This window comes from Notothenia rossii (assembly GCF_949606895.1).
Source record: "Notothenia rossii genome assembly, chromosome: 11".
Classification (NCBI taxonomy): domain Eukaryota; kingdom Metazoa; phylum Chordata; class Actinopteri; order Perciformes; family Nototheniidae; genus Notothenia; species Notothenia rossii.
The window spans coordinates 29,793,765-29,816,192 of record NC_136910.1 but is presented as its reverse complement, the minus strand read 5'-3'; the positions used below and the strand labels follow the sequence as shown (position 1 = coordinate 29,816,192).

Genomic DNA, 22,428 nt, shown 5'->3' with positions numbered 1-22,428 from the left:
CATCTGAAAACCATTGTAAACAACTTCATGCCCGGGAAGCGAAGACCGGCGGAAACAGGAAGTCCGGTTCACTAAAATATCCGTGCAGAACAATACCCCAACCTATAGATCCGTGGGTGAATAATGTCAATCACCACAGTGTACACATTAACAACAACTACACTATTTTGGCAGTGTAACAATTAAACAAGAACTACACTCTTTTGGCAGTAACAATTAGATAAATAATAAACGGTCAGACTGACACTGAAGACAAACAAACTATTTTCAGCAATCAATCTGTTTAGTTGACTCTGGGTGACATGTGGCGATTTAAAAAATTAGTTTTTTGGCTGTTTAGATTGTGTTGCTCCATCTGGGTCACTGCCGGTGGTTGAGACGGTGGGGTCTTTGGCGACTTCAGGAGATCGGCATTGCTGTTATTCGATGTGGACAATGCTTTCTGTCCTGCACACAGTTTACATTTGACCGTAATATTTTGTGCAGCCTTTATCCCCACAAATTGAAAATAGTGGTTATATCTCCAAGTTGTAAATGCGCTGCTGCTCTCGCTGATACTTGCATCTGCCATAGTGTGTGTGTGCTGGTGGTGGGCGTTGGACGCGTGCATATATGCATATATCTATATGTGTATATGCATATTTATATATATGCGTGCATATATGCATGTGTGTGTATATATTTTTTCTTCATTCTTGAATATACTATAATATACTTACTTTTTATTTCTATTTTTTTAATATATATGTTTATTTTGAAACTGGAAATAACCTAGTACTGAGATATTCTTGGAAATTAAATGAGAATCCATAAAACAGCTTGCGTTTGGATTCTGGTTACGGCCGACCGGCTATTTGGAGTGGAATGCAGCCCATCCACGGCAGTAAGTATTCGAAAGCGCCACTTCCTGCTTACAGTGGCTGACCTCCGTCTTCGCTAAACAAATATTTTGTATAACTCTCTAAAACGTGTTAACGTTCTCATTTGGACAAATTACGACATGCCAGTGATCATCACCAATCAACACACTCTTACTCCATAAACGTCCAGGAGCGACGCTTGTATGGAATCAAATTAGGGTCAATAATATTCACAAATTATTTCACAGTCTGCAGTTGTATATCACCTGTTGTGCGCATGTGAAAAGATTTTGTGCATGTGTAAAAAAGTTTTGTGCACACAGATATAATTTGCTCGTGTAAAAACATGTTGCAGCTGTAGAAATATTTTGTGCGTGTGTGAAAAGTTTTTGCAGATATAATTTGCACGTGTAAAAAAGTTTTGCAGGTGTAGAAATATTTTGTGCAAGGATATTTACAACAGTGAGGTTTCACAAAGTCTGAGATACGGACACACACATTTCCTATCTGTGTGTGCGAACCTGAAGTTACAAGCTACAAGCTGCTATTTACGAGTACGAATTTTGACCCTGTTTTTACGCCTGAGTATGCTAGTCAATCAGCACGTTGCCCACTGACTAGCCAATCGGGACGTAGCCCACTGACCATCCAATCATAGGACACAAGGTTCTAACGCGTTCGTTTTGCTGACCTGCGCCACTTGGAGCGTGCTTGCGGGAGTCAACATGGAGGAGCCCGAGGCGAACTCTTGTGGGACACAGGTGGGTTAATTACATGCTACCACGGAACATGCCACTACAGTTTTAATTAACTGACGTTACATCGTAATTAACTAAATATATCAAGACAGCTGTGCGTGCATCCCGGAGTTACTTAAATTGTATATTTAACGCTAGCTAGTTGATGTGGTCTTTGCTAATACTACTTTGTGCCACCCTCCTTTTTTGGGCTCAGTATTATCCCAACAAAGTATTTCCATTTACCGATATATAAAACAACATGGTCCATCCATCCATCTTCTCCCGCTTATCCGTGGTCGGGTCGCGGAGGTAGCAGTTCCAGCAGAGAGCCCCAAACTTTCTTTTCCCTGGCCACATCAACCAGCTCTGACTGGGGGATCCCAAGGCGCTCCCAGGCCAGAGAAGAGATATAATCCCTCCATCTGGTTCTAGGTCTACCCCTTGGTCTCTTCCCAGCTGGACGTGCCTGGAACACCTCCCTAGGGAGGCGCCCAGGTGGCATCCTAACTAGGTGCCCGAACCACCTCAACTGGCTCCTTTCGACGCGAAGGAGGAGCGGTTCAACTCCGAGTCCCTCCCGGATGACCGAACTTCTCACCTTATCCCTAAGGGAGACACCAGCCACCCTGCGGAGAAAACCCATCTCGGCCGCTTGTACCCGCGATCTCGTTCTTTCGGTCACAACATGGTAAAGCAGTAAAATACAGCTCATCTTTAAAAACGCAAATGTCATTTATTTGATGTATTTCCACAACCTCTTGTTGTCTTTGAATGCAGCCTCTCCATCCCAACTCGAACAGCTGACAAAATTCTGGGTAGGGTGGGAAATCCCTACAGACACCTTGAAGGTCCGAGTTCTGAAGGGGGCGTACCTGAAGTCTTCCACATGTTTTAGCACATTGCATGTACCTGGGCACTTCCAAAACTATGAGGACTTTTCCAAGCATGTGGAGAGCTGCATTGCAACCTATGTTACAGGCTTTGGTCTAGTTTAGATACTGCTCATCAGTATGATTCTGTTGCAAAAAAAACATTGTTTCAGTGTTATGGAGCTTCTGCTTTTGTTCATTGGTGTAAAAAGGGATTTTGTCTTTGGTATTCTTTCACCTGAAAAGAGATCTCCATTTTAAGAATATCGACTCACAGAAACGAAACCTTTTGAGATTATTACTACTTCATTTGTTCCAGTGGTCAGCTCAAAATTGAACTTGAACATGACATTTTGTGACAGATACTATAACCTTTGCCTGGTACTCTTTTTGTACTGCATTTTGTTGGAAGGGCTGTTTGGATTGTGCCATATGTAGTTCTGGCACCTGGTTCAGGTAGTTGTAACCAATGGCATCATTCATTCTGTTAATAGTCAATATTTAGAAAATGGTCTATTACAGTACTTGTTATTGCTGATGTATTTACTTGAATCCTACAGCTCTTGTATCCAAAGATTCTAAGAAATAAACCATTGACCAGTGACTTTGGATGTTTGCTTCATCTCAATTTACCCACATTTTACATTTTTCACAACAATCAAAATTTGAATTATTATATTATATACCTTAAAATGTTCTGCGGCTAAAAAAGTAATTTCCATTCATAAACCACAGAACTGATCATTTGCTGTGTAAACATTTCCCCGGGGACTATTTTGAATGCAGGTTGAAGTCTCTGAAAATGATTTTTTCAAGTCGTAGCGGAATGAACAGAAGTCAATGTCAGGATGAAAGGTAGGGACATTATTGTGAGTTCTAAAATAGAACATTATACTACTACTGTAGTATCTTTCATGTAACAAGGAACTGCATTAGCTAGTGGAAAGCCATGTTATTCTAAGAGTAACATTTCAGGTTACTACAAATAAAGTAGGCCTCTAAAATTGAAATACATTTATTTTCCCTTTTCAAAATGAGAATATAACAGTCATATATATATATATATATTCCATCATCCTCTACCCAACCACCCCCACAAAAGTACCACGTATCTCCAGATGTGTTGGTGTTGAATGTTTGTGATCAACTGAAGGATGAAGTGTTACTTAAATTCTTCTTCAGCTAAATAAACTCTTTAAAAAGCCTCTTGGATCAGCTTGAAAAGCAGTCGTCACAAAGCTGAAAACAGGCTGTTTTTCTGACTTTGTAGAGATACGTGGTTTTCACAGGACAGAGACAAAGATACAAACACATGATGATCTTATAGAATATGATGCATTGATGGAGATTAAACTAGCCAACAGGATATAAAGGATTTATATGCAACTAATTACTGAATACTTCTTCCACTGCTGAAAGTTAGTATGCATTGTGCCTTATGCTTCCTGACTTGATTCAAGGACACCCTCTATGTAGTGAACTACAGCACTATAGATGTCTGCCCCAAAACACAATGAAGGAGCAGTAGGATTAAAAAGTTGATTCAGTCCTTCCAGTTCTTTGATGCCCAGGGGAGATGCCAGTTCAGGAACTTGTACTCCAATTTGATCCATGTCTGCAATTTCCACATCTGGAAAATGGATCCCCTGAAATAAAAAAGTAATCGGGTTTGTTAAAATAATTACATGGGATGACACCCTAAAACAGTGGTCAGGAACCTTTTCTAGAAATCATTTGGCTCCCAACAAATACAAATTCTAAATGACTAATACAGTCCATTATTTATTATTAAATTATTTCCACCCCACTGATTAAATTGTTGTTTTGTCTTGACATGAACACTAAACTAGATTTCAATCACTTGACATGCATTACTGAACTGTAATTTATTAAGCCATTTATTTAGTTTAAATGTTATCCTTGTACAGACTAAATAGACTAGTGCACTGCATATTCATTGCAGTTTTCAGGTGTTAATTTACCAGTGAAAGAAGTCAGCATCTTTTTTTCCTGCAATATTCTTTTTGAGGCCTACAAATTCAAAGAAAAATAAAATGAAAACAACTACAACAGTAGTTGTTTTCATTAGTTTTACATTTTTCGGATTGTGGCCTATGTCTTTGTATATCAACAAAACTATTCTATGCAACTGAAACTCAATGTTACATTGTGTTGCATAGCCCATTGTTGGCTTTGACACAAATTGTAATTCTGCTGTAGCCTGATTATGCATATGGTTATTGCTGTGTACTATTGGAAGATGCCTGGTAAAGTGAAACACAGTGGTCCTGGTAGGCTAAATTCCAGTTCCCGTGTGTTGCATTTTCATTATAATATTAAGAACAGTGTAAGGATTTTGTCAAATAAACATATAACCAAATACTAACATTGTTATGACTTCTAAAAGAAAGCAAGGTGTGCTAACATTGGCTTCCTCCACAATGGTGAATAAAACACAGAACTACAAAACAGTTTTTCCCCTTTACCTCGAAGTTGTCAGGAGGGCTGACAGGGCTCTGACTCTTCCCGATTTCCCACAGCTGGTTAGGAGTGAGGTTACGTTCTGTTCGGAGTGAATGGTTATTCCAGCCATCTGTGAATGTGTCAAGATCTTCCTGAATTCGGGGCAGAAAGACATACTGAGCACAGAAAAGGTGTGTGCAATTTGCTGGGTCGAGCAGGCCATCCTCCTCTAGGCTGTGGAGCAGATCGTAATAAATACTTGACACGACATTCCACACGTCACGCCACAGGCGCTCTATCCTGAAAGACAGTTGACAAAAATAAATGAATAAATGCAGTCCGTAAACAATTATCACACCTTTACGTTGCAAAAAATGCAAATAGTAACTCAATGGATGTTTCCCCATCCCTAATAACACTAATATGTACATTAATCTCAGCAACAACTTTTAGCACCATAATTAATGGCAGCACGTCACTATTAAGCGATACACTAGCAAAAGATATTTTGACCAAAGAAAGCTTTATGACAGAAGCTACAACCATACACTGATATTACCTTTGATTATGAACACTTTTCCCTGAGATGAAGCTTCCCCTGCCGCACCCACGAACGTCAAACATATGTCTGGCAATGTCCACATTTTCCACACCTTGGTCTCCTCTGACCCTTGACATGTACAACCATACAGATACCATGTTAAGTAATTTGACAATGTGAAATTTGAATCTCTGTACTCTTAGAGCTGGCTGTATCTCCAGTTTTCTAAGTACAGCTATAGCCATTTAACAAGCTTCACTATTGGCTCCTGGCTAATCCCCCATGGAACCAGCAGTTTGAAAGATTTTGTTACCACAGAAACAAGAGGTTTTAGTATGAGACTGAAACATTCTTTATGGGCACATCACTGGAAAGACCTACACATAATATTGGGAATATGTCATGAGGTCATGTAAAGTAATATAAACAAGGAATGAATAATCCAATCTCATTCTAAGGCCATACCCATAAGTGTCATCACTGGTAAAGTGTTGTTTCAGAAATGACATATAGGGGGTGCTAGGGCTTCCTGGGCCTTTGCTTAATAGGCACTATATCCCCAACTACCAATTTACAACTTTTCTTGTAAAACTTAGTGAAAAATCTGTTGATCATGTAGGCCTATAGACCTTTTTGAAAAGCAGCCATTTTGACATAAAATAGTAGGGTAAACACAGGTGTTACCAGTGATACTAATTAATGTTCTGTTCCATTCAGATCAAACAGTCAGGGTGCTGCTATTGTGCATGTTGGCTCACTGGAAAGGCTCTACTGCACTAAATAGAATGGAACCTTAATCAACTTAATTAATTTAACCTGTATTTACCTGCTAGTTCATGTCAATACGGCTGCCGTGACAAAAGTCTACCTTATTTTTATAAAATGGCCTAGACTGATACAAATCAGTGTTCTTTTAACTGTATCCAGTGCACCTGACATTTTTCTTCATATTCAGTATTTCCAATAATCCAATGTTTACATGTAAAAAAAAAACACACACAAAACAAGAAATAGCCTGTTACCTGGATGGAAATCCGTGTTTGTTCACAGCCTCAAGGAAGAACTGCAGAGCTGTTGAAGCCTTGTTGTTATTGGCTACTTGTAGGTACATGATCTATGAGAACATTTATAGAAAGGAAAAAGTAAGCACCACAGAAACACAGTACTCAAATAACCTATTAATGAATTAAATACTGACCCCATACTGTATGTGCGTGATAATTAACTTTAAAAAATGGCATTTAATATCAATTCACTTTTGGTCAATTGTAAAATAAACTCCAGGAACCACTAACCTTTCTTGAAAATCCATCAATTCCACCAAATATTACCATACCATATCTGCAAAATAAAAAGGTATTAATTGCTTGATGTATCCACACCACATCTTGTCCCACCAAGTCCTTTGATGATTGAAATAATCTTCGTGTCCATCGCCAGACCCCTTTTTGTGGTGTTGTGCTGAATAACATGATGTGATCGGCGCCTACATAAGATGACCCGCACAATGTATAGTGAAATGTTTATCTTTGGCTACAATACTGCTTGTGTTTACATTATATAAAACATAGCTGAGGAAGAGCTTTTATTGTTATAAATATGTTATTTGTGTCCTAAATATTGCTGATTGGTCTTTTAAATGAATGAAGTGAGGCTAATTTTGGCCTGAACTCGAGCAGTGAGGCATGTGTTTCAGGTTAAAGCTTTTGAAGTTCTGCCCTTTTCATGCAAAAAAGTATAATGCATGGACTGTAGAGTATATGAAAAAAATATAGAATTATATTTAAACAAATAAAATAATTAATACATTAATCAATCATATACTGTAGAGTATATGATTGATTGATTTTTAAGAAAACATGAATCGCTCATCGTCTATTGCAGCGGGTTGTAAGGAGCATTTGTGTTGAGTAGGCCATACAGTTATTTATTATTGATTATGAAGATCGTATGGTTAGCCCACTTTACCGTTCCTTTTCTGTTCACTTGCTTTATTTTCCAGCTGACGTGAACACAAGTCGGATTGGAAACTGAACCTTTTCGACCTTTGGCTAACTAACGTTACGTTACCTTCCTCTCCATATTAAATGCCCGGGGCATTATGTCAGGAAGCACCCGACAAAAGTGTTGCATTAATTTCTTTAACATTAACGTTACTCATTCAAACGGCACAACAACAACAAACGTTAATTTAGCCAACAGACTGTAGCTAGCTAAGACAATAGCAAAGACCACATCAACTAGCTAGCGTTAAATATAAAATTTAAGTAACTCAGGGATGCACGCACAGCTGTCTTGATATATTTAGTTAATTACGATGTAACGTTAGTTAATTAAAACTGTAGTGGCATGTTCCGTGGTAGCATGTAATTAACCCACCTGTGTCCCACAAGAGTTCGCCTCGGGCTCCTCCATGTTGACTCCCGCAAGCACGCCCCAAGTGGCGCAGGTCAGCAAAACGAACGCGTTAGAACCTTGTGTCCTATGATTGGATGGTCAGTGGGCTACGTCCCGATTGGCTAGTCAGTGGGCAACGTGCTGATTGGCTAGCATACTCAGGCGTAAAAACAGGGTCAAAATTCGTACTCGTAAATAGCAGCTTGTAGCTTGTAACTTCAGGTTCGCACACACAGATAGGAAATTTGTGTGTCCGTATCTCAGACTTTGTGAAACCTCACTGTTGTAAATATCCTTGCACAAAATATTTCTACACCTGCAAAACTTTTTTACACGTGCAAATTATATCTGCAAAAACTTTTCACACACGCACAAAATATTTCTACAGCTGCAAAATTTTTTTACACGAGCAAATTATATCTGTGTGCACAAAACTTTTTTACACATGCACAAAATCTTTTCACATGCGCACAACAGGTGATATACAACTGCAGACTGTGAAATAATTTGTGAATATTATTGACCCTAATTTGATTCCATACGCTTGGTCAGGGTCCCGAGGCGTGCAGTTGGGACGCTCCTAGGCTCCTTCAGCTTCATAAAGGGACGCAAATAGCTTTCAACTGACTGCAATGTATTCCCATCTGCGGCGGGATTTGACGCTCATGGAAGCACGGCATTCATTTGTGTCGGCTGCCCTTAAAAGGTAATGTGAGCGTCCATTCCCATTGGATAACAGAGAATTGTACACCAGGAAGTAAGTATTCTCCTTACTGTCAATTGATTTGACAGTAAGGAGAATCAAGATCAAGATTTCAAGATTTTCTAAGGTTTATTGACATACAGGACTGTCTCAGAAAATTAGAATATTGTGATAAAGTTCTTTATTTTCTGTAATGCAATTAAAAAAACAAAAATGTCATACATTCTGGATTCATTACAAATCAACTGAAATATTGCAAGCCTTTTATTATTTTAATATTGCTGATTATGGCATACAGCTTAAGAAAACTCAAATATCCTATCTCTAAATATTAGAATATCATGAAAAAGTATACTAGTAGGGTGTTCAACGAATCACTTGAATCGTCTAATTAACTCGAAACACCTGCAAGGGTTTCCTGAGCCTTGAAAAACACTCAGCTTGGTTCAGTAAACTAAATCACAAGTATGGGGAAGACTGCTGATCTGACTGCTGTCCAGAGGACCGTCATTGACACCCTCCATCAGGAGGGTAAGACACAAAAAGAAATTTCTCAAAGAGCAAGCTGTTCACAGAGTGCAGTTTCAAAGCACATCCACAAAAAGTCTGTTGGAAGGGGGAAATGTGGCAGGAAACGCTGCACAACCAAGAGAGATGACCGCAGCCTTAACAGCATTGTGAAGAAGAGTCGCTTCCAGAATTTGGGGGAGCTTCAAAGACAGTGGACTGAAGCTGGAGTCCAGGTATCAAAAGTCACTGTTCACAGACGTGTCCGGGAAATGGGCTACAATAGCCGTATTCCCATGGTCAAGCCACTTCTGAACTCAAGACAACGGAAGAGGCGTCTGACTTGGGCTAAGGAAAAGAAGCACTGGACAGTTGCACAGTGGTCCAAAGTCCTCTTTTCAGACGAAAGCAAGTTTTGTATTTCATTTGGAAGTCAAGGCGCCAGAGTCTGGAGAAAGGCTGGAGAGGAGCAAAATCCAAGTTGCTTGAAATCCAGTGTGAAGTTCCCACAGTCAGCGATGGTTTGGGGAGCCATGTCAGCTGCTGGTGTTGGTCCACTGTGTTTCATCAAGCCCAGAGTAAATGCAGCTGTGTACCAAGAGATTTTAGAGCACTACATGCTTCCGTCTGCTGAAAAGCTCTATGGAGATGAGGAATTCATTTTCCAGCATGATCTGGCACCTGCCCACAGTGCCAAAACCACCAGTAACTGGTGTACTGACCATGGCATTACTGTCCTCGATTGGCCTGCAAATTCCCCTGACCTGAACCCCATAGAGAATATGTGGGGTATTGTGAAGAAGAAGCTGAAAGACACCAGACCCAACAATGCTAATGAGCTAAAGGCCGCTATTGAAGCATCCTGGGCATCCATAACACCTCAGCAATGCCACAGGCTGATTGCCTCCATGCCACGCCGCATTGATGCAGTAATCCGTGCAAAAGGATTCTCAACCAAGTACTGAGTGCATTAATGGACATTTTCAAATGTTTGATTGTGTTTTGCTGTTATAAATCTTTTTTTTTTACTTGGTCTGAGGAACTATTCTAATTTTTTGAGATAGGATTTTTGAGTTTTCTTAAGCTGTATGCCATAATCAGCAATATTAAAATAATAAAAGGCTTGCAATATTTCAGTTGATTTGTAATGAATCCAGAATGTATGACATTTTTTTTTTTTTAATTGCATTACAGAAAATAAAGAACTTTATCACAATATTCTAATTTTCTGAGACAGTCCTGTACAGATACAGATATATACAACTACGGTGTAGTTATGCAATGAATGAAAAACTTGGGTCGCAGTTTCCTCAACAGTGCATTACAAGATGTCTACTGTATCAATATGTGTGTATACCTCCACCATTAAACTGTCATATTGTGCACATTTCTTATACTATCTACTTATGGAATGCCATTTAAGCCAAAATTAAATAAATAAATAAATACATCAATAATTAAATAAATACATATATATATAAATATGCCTATGAAATAAATTATGAAATAAATAAATGAGGCAATAAATATGTATACATGTACATTTAAATACACATTTATTTATTTCATGGGACTTTTATTTCATAATGAGACATTTATTTCAAGAGACTTTTATTTCATAATGACACATTTATTTATTTCAAGAGACTTGTATATCATAATGACACATTTATTTATTTCAAGAGAATCGTATTTCATAATGACATATTTATTTATTTCAGATGACTTGTATTTCATAATGACGCATTTATTTATTTCAGGTGACTTGTATTTCATGATGAGACATTTCATGATGAGACATTTCCATTCCTTATATGCAAATGAACGGGGCGTGGTTAGCTCACAGATCCAGAGACCCAGACCAAAGCAACAGCACCACAACACTGACTACTCGAGAAGAGGAAGAAAATGGAGGAGAAGGACTTAAAAAAATTATAAACTATATAATAACTACTAAATGAAAATAAGGCGGGGCAGACAACATGGAAGATGTCGGTGGGCTCCAAGATGCTATGCTATCCTTAGCAGATCAAATTGATCAACACGGTTTACCAACAGATACTGTGTTGGCCCATATTGAAGACTTTATCGAAGTACTCGGGCGGATAAGCGCTCTTCGAGATATCGACACGGATGACGAAGTTGTAAATACTTTGACACTGATTGAGCACCGTGTTCGTGTGGAAGATGTCCAAGAAGTTGGTTCAAGCACAGGTGCAGGACGCCCGCCTCTGGATATTCCATGCGATATGCTCGCTACCTATGTGCTGTCCGGTCTATCAACCCGAGAAATCGCGGATCTGTTTGGTGTGTCATCCCGCACAATTCAGAGGAGATCGGTCGAAGAAGGCCTAAGGTGAATTACTTGAGCTAACGTAAAATCAAATTATTGCTCTATCGAGCTAACGTCATACAAATAACGAGCCCATAGAAATAGAATACGAGTATACTACTATACTCATATTCTATTTATATGGTCAGCCCGCTACAACTGTCACTATGGCAACGGTACACATACAAATGGCCGCCGCTCTGACCATCCTGCATTATCTTAAAATATAATACATCCATTATCCTGCTACGTTGATTTGAATGGGAATGTCCGTTCTACTCCTATTTTATTTCTATGGACGACACTGGTGGGCAAAAACGTGTATAATACAGTTAACAAAATTAAAACATGATTGACAAACAATTATTTAGTATTGTGTAGCAATATGATACGAAGAAATGGTTGAAATGGAGTGTATATGTTAGACTGGTGGATGTTCGTCAACGTTAGCCAAAACGTTTATGTTGACGTTGCACACAAGTTAGGTCAGTTATTATTAATAGCTGCTCTGTCAGATATGACTATTGTTACACCGAAATCTGTTTGTATCGTGAAATTGCGGTTTTTGTTTATTCATCAAAAATGACTAAAGTCAGAGATGTTTCTTGATACACGTGAAGTTGCAGCCACTGTATAAATTAATGTTAAGATAACTGGAGTTGTGTTCATGCTAACTGTTACACCTAACTAACGTTGCTGTTGCTTATGTAATAAATAAATAATTGAAGTGACATTACACATATATATGTTTTATGTTTTTCTACTGTAGAAAATCAGACCTATACTCTTCAATTAACGATGACGATGTAGATGCCTTGGTGATGGAGATTCAGCGCACTAATCCGAATGATGGATATAAAATGATGCTGGGACATCTACGGTCCAGAGGTATACACATTCAAAGTAAAAATAAACAGTTTTTGTTTAACCTCAATGTTCAACCCAATTCCAAATGACGTGGGTTTAGCCAGTCGCCAATTTGAATAAACAAATAAATCTCCTTTTTCAATCAGGGCATCGAGTAAGGAGTGGAGAGAGTGGATCCAGGAGCAATCTTGATGCGAAGGTTAACCCTCCAGACTACAAGGCGTCGTCAGTACAATGTTCCTGCACCAAATAGTCTATGGCACATAGACGGTAATCACAAGCTGATCAGGTCAGTTTTTCCTGCTGCTTTTTGAGCTGTGTCCATCATAATCTAGTAGGCCACTGCTCTTGAACTCCTGTACTCAAGTGCTGCAGTGCTGCAGTTCTTTGTTCCAAGCCTGTACCACACCACCTGAAATCACTAAATAGTAACATCATGTGAGAAAACAGAGGTGAAGGTGTGATTGCTGAAATAAGTAGGCCTATCTACAGACATTGCACCCTTGGAAGTATTGAGTGTGAGACCAATTTGAAGGCTGAGGAAAAAGTAACATTAAAAGATATACGGCCAGGTCATTAATACTTAAAGATGCCTTTATCCTTTTTTAATACAAAATATAACAATGAGGGTTCTGTATGTTAGTTCGTTGAGGATATGAATTGAACTCCTTGTCTACTCATTAGATAATAATTGAGTTTGAATTTCAAACAAAAACACAATTAGATGCTACTAAAGGTACAGTCCTTGCATGGGGGCAAGCCCTCTACCACATACATCCTAGCTAAATATGAGCTCTTCTGATAGTACCATAATGTCAGTGGTGTCCAATTTTATCCGCAAAGGGTTGGTGTGAATGTGTTCCAACAAAGCAGTGACACATGAACTCACAACTAGTTGGTGCACTGGAATCGGGTGTTTCTCTGCTTGGTTGAAATGCACCCACACTGACCCTTAGTTGGGACATCCATGATGTATTTTAACAAATGTGTGTAAGCTTTGACATACAAAATTATTTATAAGCATTTTCAAAGGTATGAACATGATCCAGAATATGTCTCAATTCCAAACAGTACCATGAAATCATATGTTCACATGTTCACATGAAATCACATGTTTCCTCTTCATATTTACTCTGTTAGGGCACTGTATTAGCACCTGAGGTGGTCAAATCAGTTTTAGCCTACTAACAATCTCAGGACCCATTGGTAAAGTCCTTTTACGGAGATTAGCCTACCGGAAAACAACATTTTAGCACCTTGTGTGATTCCATTATCAGTAGAGATGAGAGGTTAGATGTTGGAAAAAGGTACTTTAAAATATAAATGTTGTTCACCCAGCTGACAAATCTGCTTGCCTTGGTAAAGTAAATTAAACCATCCGAATTTGCTTATTTATGTACAACTTTTTTTAACTTAAAGAAGGTTAACATGCAATGTACGATAATGTTGGATATTGCAATGGCAATAATGTTTTGTGATATTGCAGGACATGTTGCTATTGCAATATCCAACGTTATCACCCAACCTGCCACAACCATACCCCTCCAACCCTATTCTTAACATAGCTTAATGAACAAGATGTGCCTTTATCAACTGTGATTTGGACATGAGGCCCCAATTCAATAACCAATTAATCCTGTTATATTTCACACAGATGGAGGATTGTTGTTCATGGTGGCATTGATGGATTCTCCAGGCTAATTGTGTACTTAAGTAGTGCCACCAACAACAGAGCTACAACTGTTCTTGAAGGCTTCTTGTCTGCTGTTGGCCAATATGGCGTGCCATCTCGAATTCGGTATGTAATGTCCTACAAATGTCTAATAAATGAAGTACAATGAGACTTATTTGACTAAAATGTATTTTAATAGCATTTGTAACACAGGTACAATTATCAAAAAGAAAATGAGTGTTCGGAATTTCAAACAAGTGTAATGAAGGTGCTCTTCGGTAATCTTAAAACAGAGCTGGGTTACAACCCACGCAGAACGGCACAAACAGCCTTCTTCAGGGTATGCTTAGACCCTGTAGAAGGCTTTCCGAGAGAAGACCTTTCTTTTGAAGGTACAATTATGTTGGATAGTCATCTTCAGATAAATGTACTTTTTTCCCCTTACAGATCTGACAAGGGGGGTGAGAATGTTAGGGTTGCTCATTTCATGGTCCAAACACAAGGGGAGAACAGGAGCTCTCATATTACTGGACGGAGTGTTCATAACCAAAGGTATGGAGGATTTAAAAAATATAAATTATTAAAGTACAATGAAACCGAGAGAAAAAGCACGTCTGTCCACCCTCACAAAACAATACTTACATTCAGGCGGGGCAGGGGGTGATAGCGGGGCGTTTTACTGGCAGTTCATAACAAGTTCATTGGTCACTACCTAAAATCCAGCTCTCACTTCGCTCATCATTTTGTTCACACTCCAGTCTGAACATAAGTGTTAATCAGCCATTACTAGTAGAACCTTGTACAACTTTTCCATCCTGCTAACTGTTGAATAATGTGACCTGCCAAAAATACAATATAAAGGCTGTATTTCATTCTTTCTTTTACAGAATTGAGCGCCTTTGGAGAGATGTGTATGAAAATGTTCTTGATCTGTTCTACACAATATTCATCCAGCTGGAGGCCCAAGGATTACTCAATCCTGACCAAGAGATTGACCTGTATGCACTACACAGGTGCTTCATGCCACATATTCAGCATCATCTTCAGTGTTTCAAGGAGGCATGGAATCACCATGGGCTGAGGACTGCAAGCCACCGTTCACCTTTACAGTTGTGGTTACTAAACAACAGAGAGGGACAAGATTTCTCACAGGTAAACAACGTTTTTTAGATGATGTAATGTATGCCATCTTATTCCCTGGCTCAATTATTTATTTAAAATACATGCAAAATGACCCACATTGTAATTGATTACACATTCTGAACGGCTTTATTCCTTTCGTATGTCAGGTTGGTGAGGATTATGGTGTGGACTGGGAAGGACCACATACCCCCTGTGCATCTAATGTCTTTGTTCCTGAGATCCAGCTCCTGCGCCCATTGAGTGAACAAGATCTTGTGGCCCTACCAAACCCCCATGTTCCTTTCAGTCAGGCATTGGCAGTTTATCTTGAAACTGTTCAAACCCTCAGAGTTATGTTGAACCCAGAACCTTAGGTCAGGCAACATTTTCTTCGCACGATTTCAGCAGTGGTGGAAGAAGTACTTAAAACCATTACTTACGCAAAAGTACCTACAACAATGTAAATTACAAGTCAAAGTACAGACATACTATCAACAAAAATGTACTTTAAGTATCAGCAGTAAAAGTACATGTTGTGCAATAAAATGTAAATAATAATAAATTCTGATGCAGCATGTTACTGTTGGAGCTGCTCTCATTCCTTTAGCTGTGTATTCCTCTCTACTCCTTCTTTTACATGCAAAAGCACACTTGCATGCACATACTGAAGGATATGAAAATGAAGGATTGAAGAGCGACACGATGGAAGGAAGCCGAGAGCAGGGAACAGAGAGATGGTTGTGTGGTGACGTTGAAGGGAAATCATAAAGGTGGATGACCATTAATCCTTCAGTCCTACAGATCTTCCTTCTGCTCATTCAGGGAGAGAAGTAAATGAAAAAGTGGCAAGGAGATGGATGGATGGAGAGATTAATGTGTAAATGGTGAGATAAATCAGCAGAACGGTAGATGAATAGATAAGGAAAGAGATAGATGTGTGGATGGTTTGGATATTTAGGATTCACTACATTACAGTTTCCATCTCCTTCATATTTTAGCTTGACTACAGAGAACAGTTCACCCATAATCTGAAACAGTGCCTTTCTGGTAGCTCTTTCTCCCTCTCCTTTTGTTCCCAAAATACCAACCACACTCCATTCCCTCTCTGCCTCTAAAACGTTATCCTTTAGTTTTTCTCTTTCAGCTTTATAGATGTTCCACATTTTCTTTAACTCCACAGTTCCTACACTTGTCACTGTTACTTTCCCCCATGACATGCAGCGTACCATTCAATGCTGTGTGATTTATTCTGAGTCTAGCTATCATCATTTCCTCCCTTCTGTTTCTTTCTTTATAAATATGTGTCTGCTGGCAGACCAGCAGACCAGCATTTATCTATCACCAGCTTATGTCAGTATTAAATATACAATGTACTCTGGTAACTATCAAAATAAAGACATTGTATAGTGTTCATAACAGTATTTTTATTTAATAAATTATACCTAATACAATAATATTACAAAAAAAACTTACATCTAAATAAATATATCATCTAAAATAGATGCATTTGATTTAAAAATAACAAATATAATTCAAAATGTAAACAGCAACAAAGAAATTATAAACATTATTTTTCTTGTTAATATCCATTATCTTCTCTGTTATGTATCTTCCGGTCTTTGCCAATCTGGACAGCATTTCTTGGTCCTCCACGTCTTTCTCGTACAGCCACTGCTTGAAGCAAACTGAAAATAAGAAACAACAATGTTTTAACAAATCGTATTAAATTATGTGATGATAGAACTGCAAACAGAATAGCTGTAACTTTAACTAAATAAATAACTCAGTTACCTCTAATCATTAACCCATGTTTGTATCATTGAGTTAACATACATACATACATACATACATACATACATGCTAAACTCTTATTGCACTTTTGGCAACGAGCATTTTCCACCTCAAGACCAAGCCCCCAGGAAGTGCGCCGGACTCTGAGGAAAATATTCGTTGTGTCCAAACGGCGGTACTACAATTTCCTTATCAGTCTGTGACGTCCACCGGCCCAGAAATACTTTTTCCCCTTGACTAACATTGGGAAAGAGACGTCTGTAAATCGGTGGATAATTTTTTTGAAACTAAATAAACTACCCAGTATGAACTATTGTATAGCCCTAGAATCATTAAGTCCTTAAAATTGTAAAATGCACTAAAAGCCGAATCTAGATTTATTCTCTCTCTCCATTCATTCTAGTGAGCCGAGAGTGTGTGCTCGGGGGGGCGGGGCTTAAGGGGCGCATGCTCTGTGAGCGCACAAACGGGTTCTTCTGCTCTGACAGCCAGGCATGCTGGGTAATCTGTGACGTTTCGCTCTCTCAAAAGTTGGGCCATTTTGACTTCATGCGCCAATGAGCAGCTCTCATAGGAAAGAATGAGACCCCGCCTCCCACGCTGTATCCAGTTCTTATTATACATCCATGCTCAAGACGGGTAACATAACTACCCTCGGGGCGCTTAGTTCTCTCCGCCATGTGTTTGAGTGCGCACACGTGTGTGTGTGTGTGTGTGTGTGTGTGTGTGTGTGTGTGTGTGTGTGTGTGTGTGTGTGTGTGTGTGTGTGTGTGTGTGTGTGTGTGTGTGTGTGTGTGTGTGTGTGTGTGTGTGTGTGTGTGTGTGTGTGTGTGTGTGTGTGTGTGTGTGTGTGTGTGTGTGTGTGTTGCATGCATGTAGCAGGTTCTGTGTGTAAACTGCCCCACCCCCTCGCACACCGACAGGGGAGAGAGATCTCTCGTCCGGATTGGAAAGATCGAAAATAAATCATAGACGCACTTCGTAGTCTTTTTGCATATTAGAAATGGAGTTGGCGACAGTAAGACTGAGATATAATGTTTGTGTAGATATAATACATATGACATCTATTTTTTAAATGTCTCTAGTACCGATAAAAAGATCAATAACGTTGGACGTTAACGGTACCACGGTCTTTAATAATTCAGCCCCGGGCCCCGTTAATACTGGGGCTCGGTACCCATCCCTAGTTTTAATTATTACATCATCAATATTACATTTCAAATAACCAAGTACTTGGTATCTCACAAAGCGCAAGTGGCTAGTGTTGCTAAGAACATACCTGGTGATGGTGGTGATGGTGGCTCTTTGCTGCAGGATCTGGTCGATGTCCTCCTAACAGAAGCGATTGCCTTCGTCGTTCTCGTCCATGATGGCGGCGTAGGCTCCTTTCCTCAGGAGGTCCTCGATCTCCTTCTTGGAGAACTGCTGGACCGGCTAAAGGCGACGCAGAGAGACATTTACACAAGTGGATTTAGAAAACTCTTTTTGAAATTAAACTAAGCGTACTGCAACAGCGACTGACCCAAAAATGACTTGGCATCTAGAAATATGACAGATTTTCTTTTTCTCACCCCGTTGTTGTTGCCTTCTTTGTTCCCACTCGTGCTCTGCAGGACAGCACGGTCCAGCCCGAGCTTCAGACTAGCTTTATCCAGCTTTTCCCTCTCATAGTTTCTAGTGATCAGACGGTACACCTTCACCGCCTTAGACTGGCCAAAACGATGACACCGAGCTTGAGCCTGAAATAAAAAATTAAAAGAGGGGTCAAAAGAGCAAAGTTTTTAAGCATTAAATGGGAAAATATACACTTAAAGAACCGAGGGAATAAACGGAAAGACTGTTGTTGTTGTAGCCCTATTGAACTATCTTTAGGACAGACAGAGCAGATATATATATATCGTACCTGCAGGTCATTTTCAGGGTTCCAGTCGAATATCACACAGGTGTCCGCAGCAGTGAGGTTCACAAGCTCTTGATCAGGTGTTTGATGTGGGCTGGCATGATCCTTTCTGCAGCGATAAATAAAGAAAACAAAGAAGACCTTATTAATAATAGTAATGATGGTAACAACAATAATATTAGTATAACTATTTATATAGCACTTACACAATAATTGCAAAGTGATTCTCACAACAAAAATAAAGAACAAAACAATGTCAACAATAAAAAAAAAAAAAATTATAGGAATGTTAAGAGACAAAGAAATGATAAACATTCTGAGAGGCCGACTACAAAAAGGTAGACTCAATGGCTCTTGATGACATCAATGAGCAGTCCCAAAACACGCTGCTGTATAAAAAGAAATAGGTCCAGATTTCTTCTATTTAGTGTTGGATGATTTGTTGTATTGATTGCTGATGGATGTTAAGATATGTTTTACAATTATAACTTATTGTAATTGGAATCAAAAAGTTTAAAATCGTAGTTTTAATAAAATGACTAGCAATATAGGGTTTATTCAACAGCGGTAAAGCATTAAGTTGCTAAATGAACGTACACTGAACTGTAAAACTTACCACTATTTAGGAAAGGACCTGATCAGAAGGATTGACTAGTAAGACAGCAAAGAGGTGGAGGAGGTCTCTGTCATGTACCATTGGTAGATGTTACACCTGAAAGAAAGATAAGGAAATAAGACAACACAGGAGGACAAACATCCTCTTAAGTAAAAGACCAAATCATGTCAAGCTTTACATCTTTCAGTCTTTATAATGCACTGTTGGAAATTACATTCCAAAGGCTAAATTCAAACTCAATACCATAAATAACTGGGTACCAAAGTGCTTTACCTGATAGAACACGTTCCACACGGAGCAGCAACCATCCGGCTGGGCCTTTTGCTGCATATCATCTCCTCCCTCTCCACTGTTTCCAGTAGATCTCTACTGCCTCTGTCCAATAAAACAGAAATGCCCCAAAACAATCATATTTAAAAAGTTAAAACAATAACTTGCTTTTGGCATTCAAATGTATTAGAATCTCACCTTTTTCCTGGATGTCAGGAAGGCGTTCCCTTCAAGTCCGTAACCAGTCATAGGAGTTCAAATGCAAAGCCTGAACGATGACAAGAGCGAGACTTACATTTTACAAGATAAGTAATACCAGAGCAGTGTGTACGACATGCAGAGAACAGATCAAATCCCCTGAAAGACTCACACACTTTGGTGATGTCCTCATCTGATAAGGATGTTTCATTTTTAGCAGCAAAGTAACATTACTCAAGGTATATGTTGGACCCAACTAAAGTACAGTATGTTTAGCATCTCCTCAACAATGGTCTGTATAGTTGAGTAGAAACAAACTGTCCCTAGAGTTTCAGGTAGATTAACAAAGAAAAGTTTGCAATGAAGCACAAAACCCCTCTTTGTATTAAGCTAGCTGCCACAGAAAGTACAACTTAACATGCTAACCTGGTAGAGTTAGTTAACGTTAGCTAACTTCACGTCCAACTAAAAACCTCTAACGTGCATTACATTGACGATTTTAAACACAACTTAACTCTTTCAACTTGTAAAATAACGTTAATTTAACATACCCTTAAATAACTACATCACGTTTTTCAGAACAACACAAACTGCAGAAAACGTTAGCTGCTAACTGTTGTTAGCTAAGACAGCTAGCTCGTAACAATAGCCTCCTAGCAAACTTAAGGTTACGTTAACATTAACTTAACGTTGTAAGAAAGCAAAACGAACCTTCGAGAAATATTTTACTCTCAGACTGGGTGTAATTGTGTAGCGTTGCTTACCTTCAGAAGGACTTTTAGCTGTTTCCCAGTAGAGACTAGAGAGAGCTGTCAGAGCGGTTGCTCTCAGAAGAGCAGCATTGGGCGGACCAGATAAGAACCAGTTAGTGTCAATGTTGTGGTGCTGTTGCTTTGGTCTGGGTCTCTGGATCTGTGAGCTAACCACGCCCCATTCATTTGCATATAAGGAATGGAAATGTCTCATCATGAAATGTCTCATCATGAAATACAAGTCACCTGAAATAAATAAATGCGTCATTATGAAATACAAGTCATCTGAAATAAATAAATATGTCATTATGAAATACGATTCTCTTGAAATAAATAAATGTGTCATTATGATATACAAGTCTCTTGAAATAAATAAATGTGTCATTATGAAATAAAAGTCTCTTGAAATAAATGTCTCATTATGAAATAAAAGTCCCATGAAATAAATAAATGTGTATTTAAATGTACATGTATAGGCCTACATATTTATTGCCTCATTTATTTATTTCATAATTTATTTCATAGGCATATTTATATATATATGTATTTATTTAATTATTGATGTATTTATTTATTTAATTAATTTGGGCTTAAATGGCATTCCATATCTACTAGGGATGTATCGATACCAAATACTCACGGTACGATAATTTCGCGATAACAAGTCCACGGTAGGGTATGTATCGCGATATTGAATAATAAAGGGAAGGGAAAAAAAATTCAGATATTTTTTTTTCAATAAAATATTTTTTTACTCGGAAAATGTTTTTTTATTACATAATAAATCTGATTTTTACAGCATTTTTGTAGGATAGCAGTATTTTAAAGTGTCAAAAACAAAGTGACAGTAACAGACTGGAACAAGAAAAACAGTGTTTTTGTACCTACTAGTACTACCAAATAAAGTAAGCATTTTCTTTATGCCACTGCAAGGACATTTAATAATCAGACCCTGCAATAAAATAAATCAAGTTTCACTTTAGTTTTTCAAGTAACTCAACTCAAACTCACTAGTCACTCACTCAGCATCATCAGACAGGTTTTTAGGAATATGAGAATGTCCACATTTCCAGGTATTTATAAACTGGGATGTTTGGGCATTTACAATACCCCCTGCTATGGAAAAAACTCTCTCGCTTGGTACTGATGTTGCTGGGACACCAGTGGTCGCGTTAACCGAATATTTTATTTAACAATGACGGAAAAATCTGAAAGCAGTCTGTCATTTTGACAGATTAGAACAAACTCGGAACAGCGCCAACGTTTCCCCGCAGCCAGGCTCTGGTGTTATGCCGTTTTATGCATGCCCTCCAAAAGGAAATTATATAGTTTCCAAACCGTACTTTGCCGTACAGATCAATACATGTCTGGGAGGTTTTGCTTTACGCTGTGCGCGTCCCGCGAGGTGCATGCACACACGGCATAACACCGCCCCCCCCCCGCCCCGTTGACAGTTCACGAGCATGCTCTATCGTGAACTGTTCAGACCCGACGGGTAATAAGGGATTATGACGGATATTTTACGATCCTGTCTGTCAAAATGACGGACAGCGAAAAAGTCTAACGCAGGCTTATTGACATGGCGAGATATAAATATATGGTTGGTACATGTCTCTAGGTGTGTAAATGTGGCCCTGTAAATACGATGTCCTTTTGTGTTATCTGTTGTTTTATTTTCATGTTGTAACCTACTTGCTGCCATGTTGGACAGGGGTCTCTATTGGAAAAGAGATCGATGATCTCAATGGGACCACCTGGTTAAATAAAGGTTTAAAAAAAAAAAGTGTTTAAAAAAAACAATATATTAAAAAAAATAAAAATAAAAATC

The 22,428-nt window shown here is 38.8% G+C and overlaps 2 protein-coding genes and 1 long non-coding RNA gene across 16 annotated transcripts; 1 reads left to right on the top strand and 2 right to left on the bottom strand.

Moving 5' to 3' along the window:
- Positions 1 to 3,532: 3,532 nt before the first annotated feature.
- LOC307025262 (uncharacterized protein) lies at positions 3,533 to 8,256 on the bottom strand. 2 transcript variants are annotated; one of them, XM_079659905.1, is made up of 6 exons: positions 7,853 to 8,256; positions 6,769 to 6,814; positions 6,496 to 6,587; positions 5,492 to 5,602; positions 4,956 to 5,232; positions 3,533 to 4,115 (listed from the first exon to the last, which is right to left on the bottom strand). In XM_079659905.1, the coding sequence occupies exons 2-6, from the start codon at positions 6,805 to 6,807 to the stop codon at positions 3,906 to 3,908; spliced, it is 729 nt and encodes a 242-aa protein (XP_079516031.1). In that variant the 5' UTR covers positions 6,808 to 6,814; positions 7,853 to 8,256; the 3' UTR covers positions 3,533 to 3,905. The 2 variants fall into 2 exon arrangements, with proteins under 2 accessions (XP_079516031.1, XP_079516030.1); XM_079659904.1 differs by lacking the exon at positions 7,853 to 8,256 and having other exon boundaries at positions 6,769 to 7,034.
- A 2,389-nt stretch (positions 8,257 to 10,645) lies between these two features.
- LOC307025623 (uncharacterized protein) lies at positions 10,646 to 15,679 on the top strand. 6 transcript variants are annotated; one of them, XR_013804208.1, is made up of 7 exons: positions 10,646 to 11,436; positions 12,182 to 12,315; positions 12,426 to 12,568; positions 13,934 to 14,503; positions 14,839 to 14,862; positions 14,965 to 15,103; positions 15,241 to 15,679. XR_013804208.1 is itself a non-coding variant. In XM_079660435.1 (6 exons), the coding sequence occupies exons 1-6, from the start codon at positions 12,471 to 12,473 to the stop codon at positions 15,445 to 15,447; spliced, it is 717 nt and encodes a 238-aa protein (XP_079516561.1). In that variant the 5' UTR covers positions 12,426 to 12,470; the 3' UTR covers positions 15,448 to 15,679. The 6 variants fall into 6 exon arrangements, 3 of the variants coding, with proteins under 3 accessions (XP_079516561.1, XP_079516562.1, XP_079516560.1); XR_013804207.1 differs by lacking the exon at positions 14,839 to 14,862; XR_013804209.1 differs by having other exon boundaries at positions 10,660 to 11,436; positions 14,839 to 15,103.
- Positions 15,680 to 16,094: 415 nt separating this feature from the next.
- On the bottom strand, positions 16,095 to 20,980 carry LOC307025624. 8 transcript variants are annotated; one of them, XR_013804211.1, is made up of 8 exons: positions 20,613 to 20,976; positions 19,849 to 19,918; positions 19,654 to 19,755; positions 19,381 to 19,476; positions 18,768 to 18,873; positions 18,436 to 18,603; positions 18,144 to 18,298; positions 16,096 to 16,758 (listed from the first exon to the last, which is right to left on the bottom strand). It is a non-coding gene; the product is annotated as an uncharacterized lncRNA (long non-coding RNA). The 8 variants fall into 8 exon arrangements; XR_013804213.1 differs by lacking the exon at positions 20,613 to 20,976 and adding an exon at positions 20,400 to 20,601; XR_013804215.1 differs by lacking the exon at positions 20,613 to 20,976 and adding an exon at positions 20,560 to 20,577.
- Positions 20,981 to 22,428: the final 1,448 nt, after the last annotated feature.

Coding starts and splice junctions, on each gene's coding strand:
- LOC307025262 (XM_079659904.1), bottom strand. CDS start 6,945: ATGTTATTCAGCACAACACCACAAAAAGGGGTCTGGCGATGGACACGA. Junction 5,603..6,495: donor AAACACGGATTTCCATCCAG/GTAACAGGCTAT, acceptor GTACATGTCAAG/GGTCAGAGGAGACCAAGGTG. Junction 4,116..4,955: donor GCCCTCCTGACAACTTCGAG/GTAAAGGGGAAA, acceptor TTTTTATTTCAG/GGGATCCATTTTCCAGATGT.
- LOC307025623 (XM_079660434.1), top strand. CDS start 12,471: ATGCGAAGGTTAACCCTCCAGACTACAAGGCGTCGTCAGTACAATGTT. Junction 12,569..13,933: donor GGTAATCACAAGCTGATCAG/GTCAGTTTTTCC, acceptor TATTTCACACAG/ATGGAGGATTGTTGTTCATG. Junction 14,504..14,838: donor CGGAGTGTTCATAACCAAAG/GTATGGAGGATT, acceptor TTTCTTTTACAG/AATTGAGCGCCTTTGGAGAG.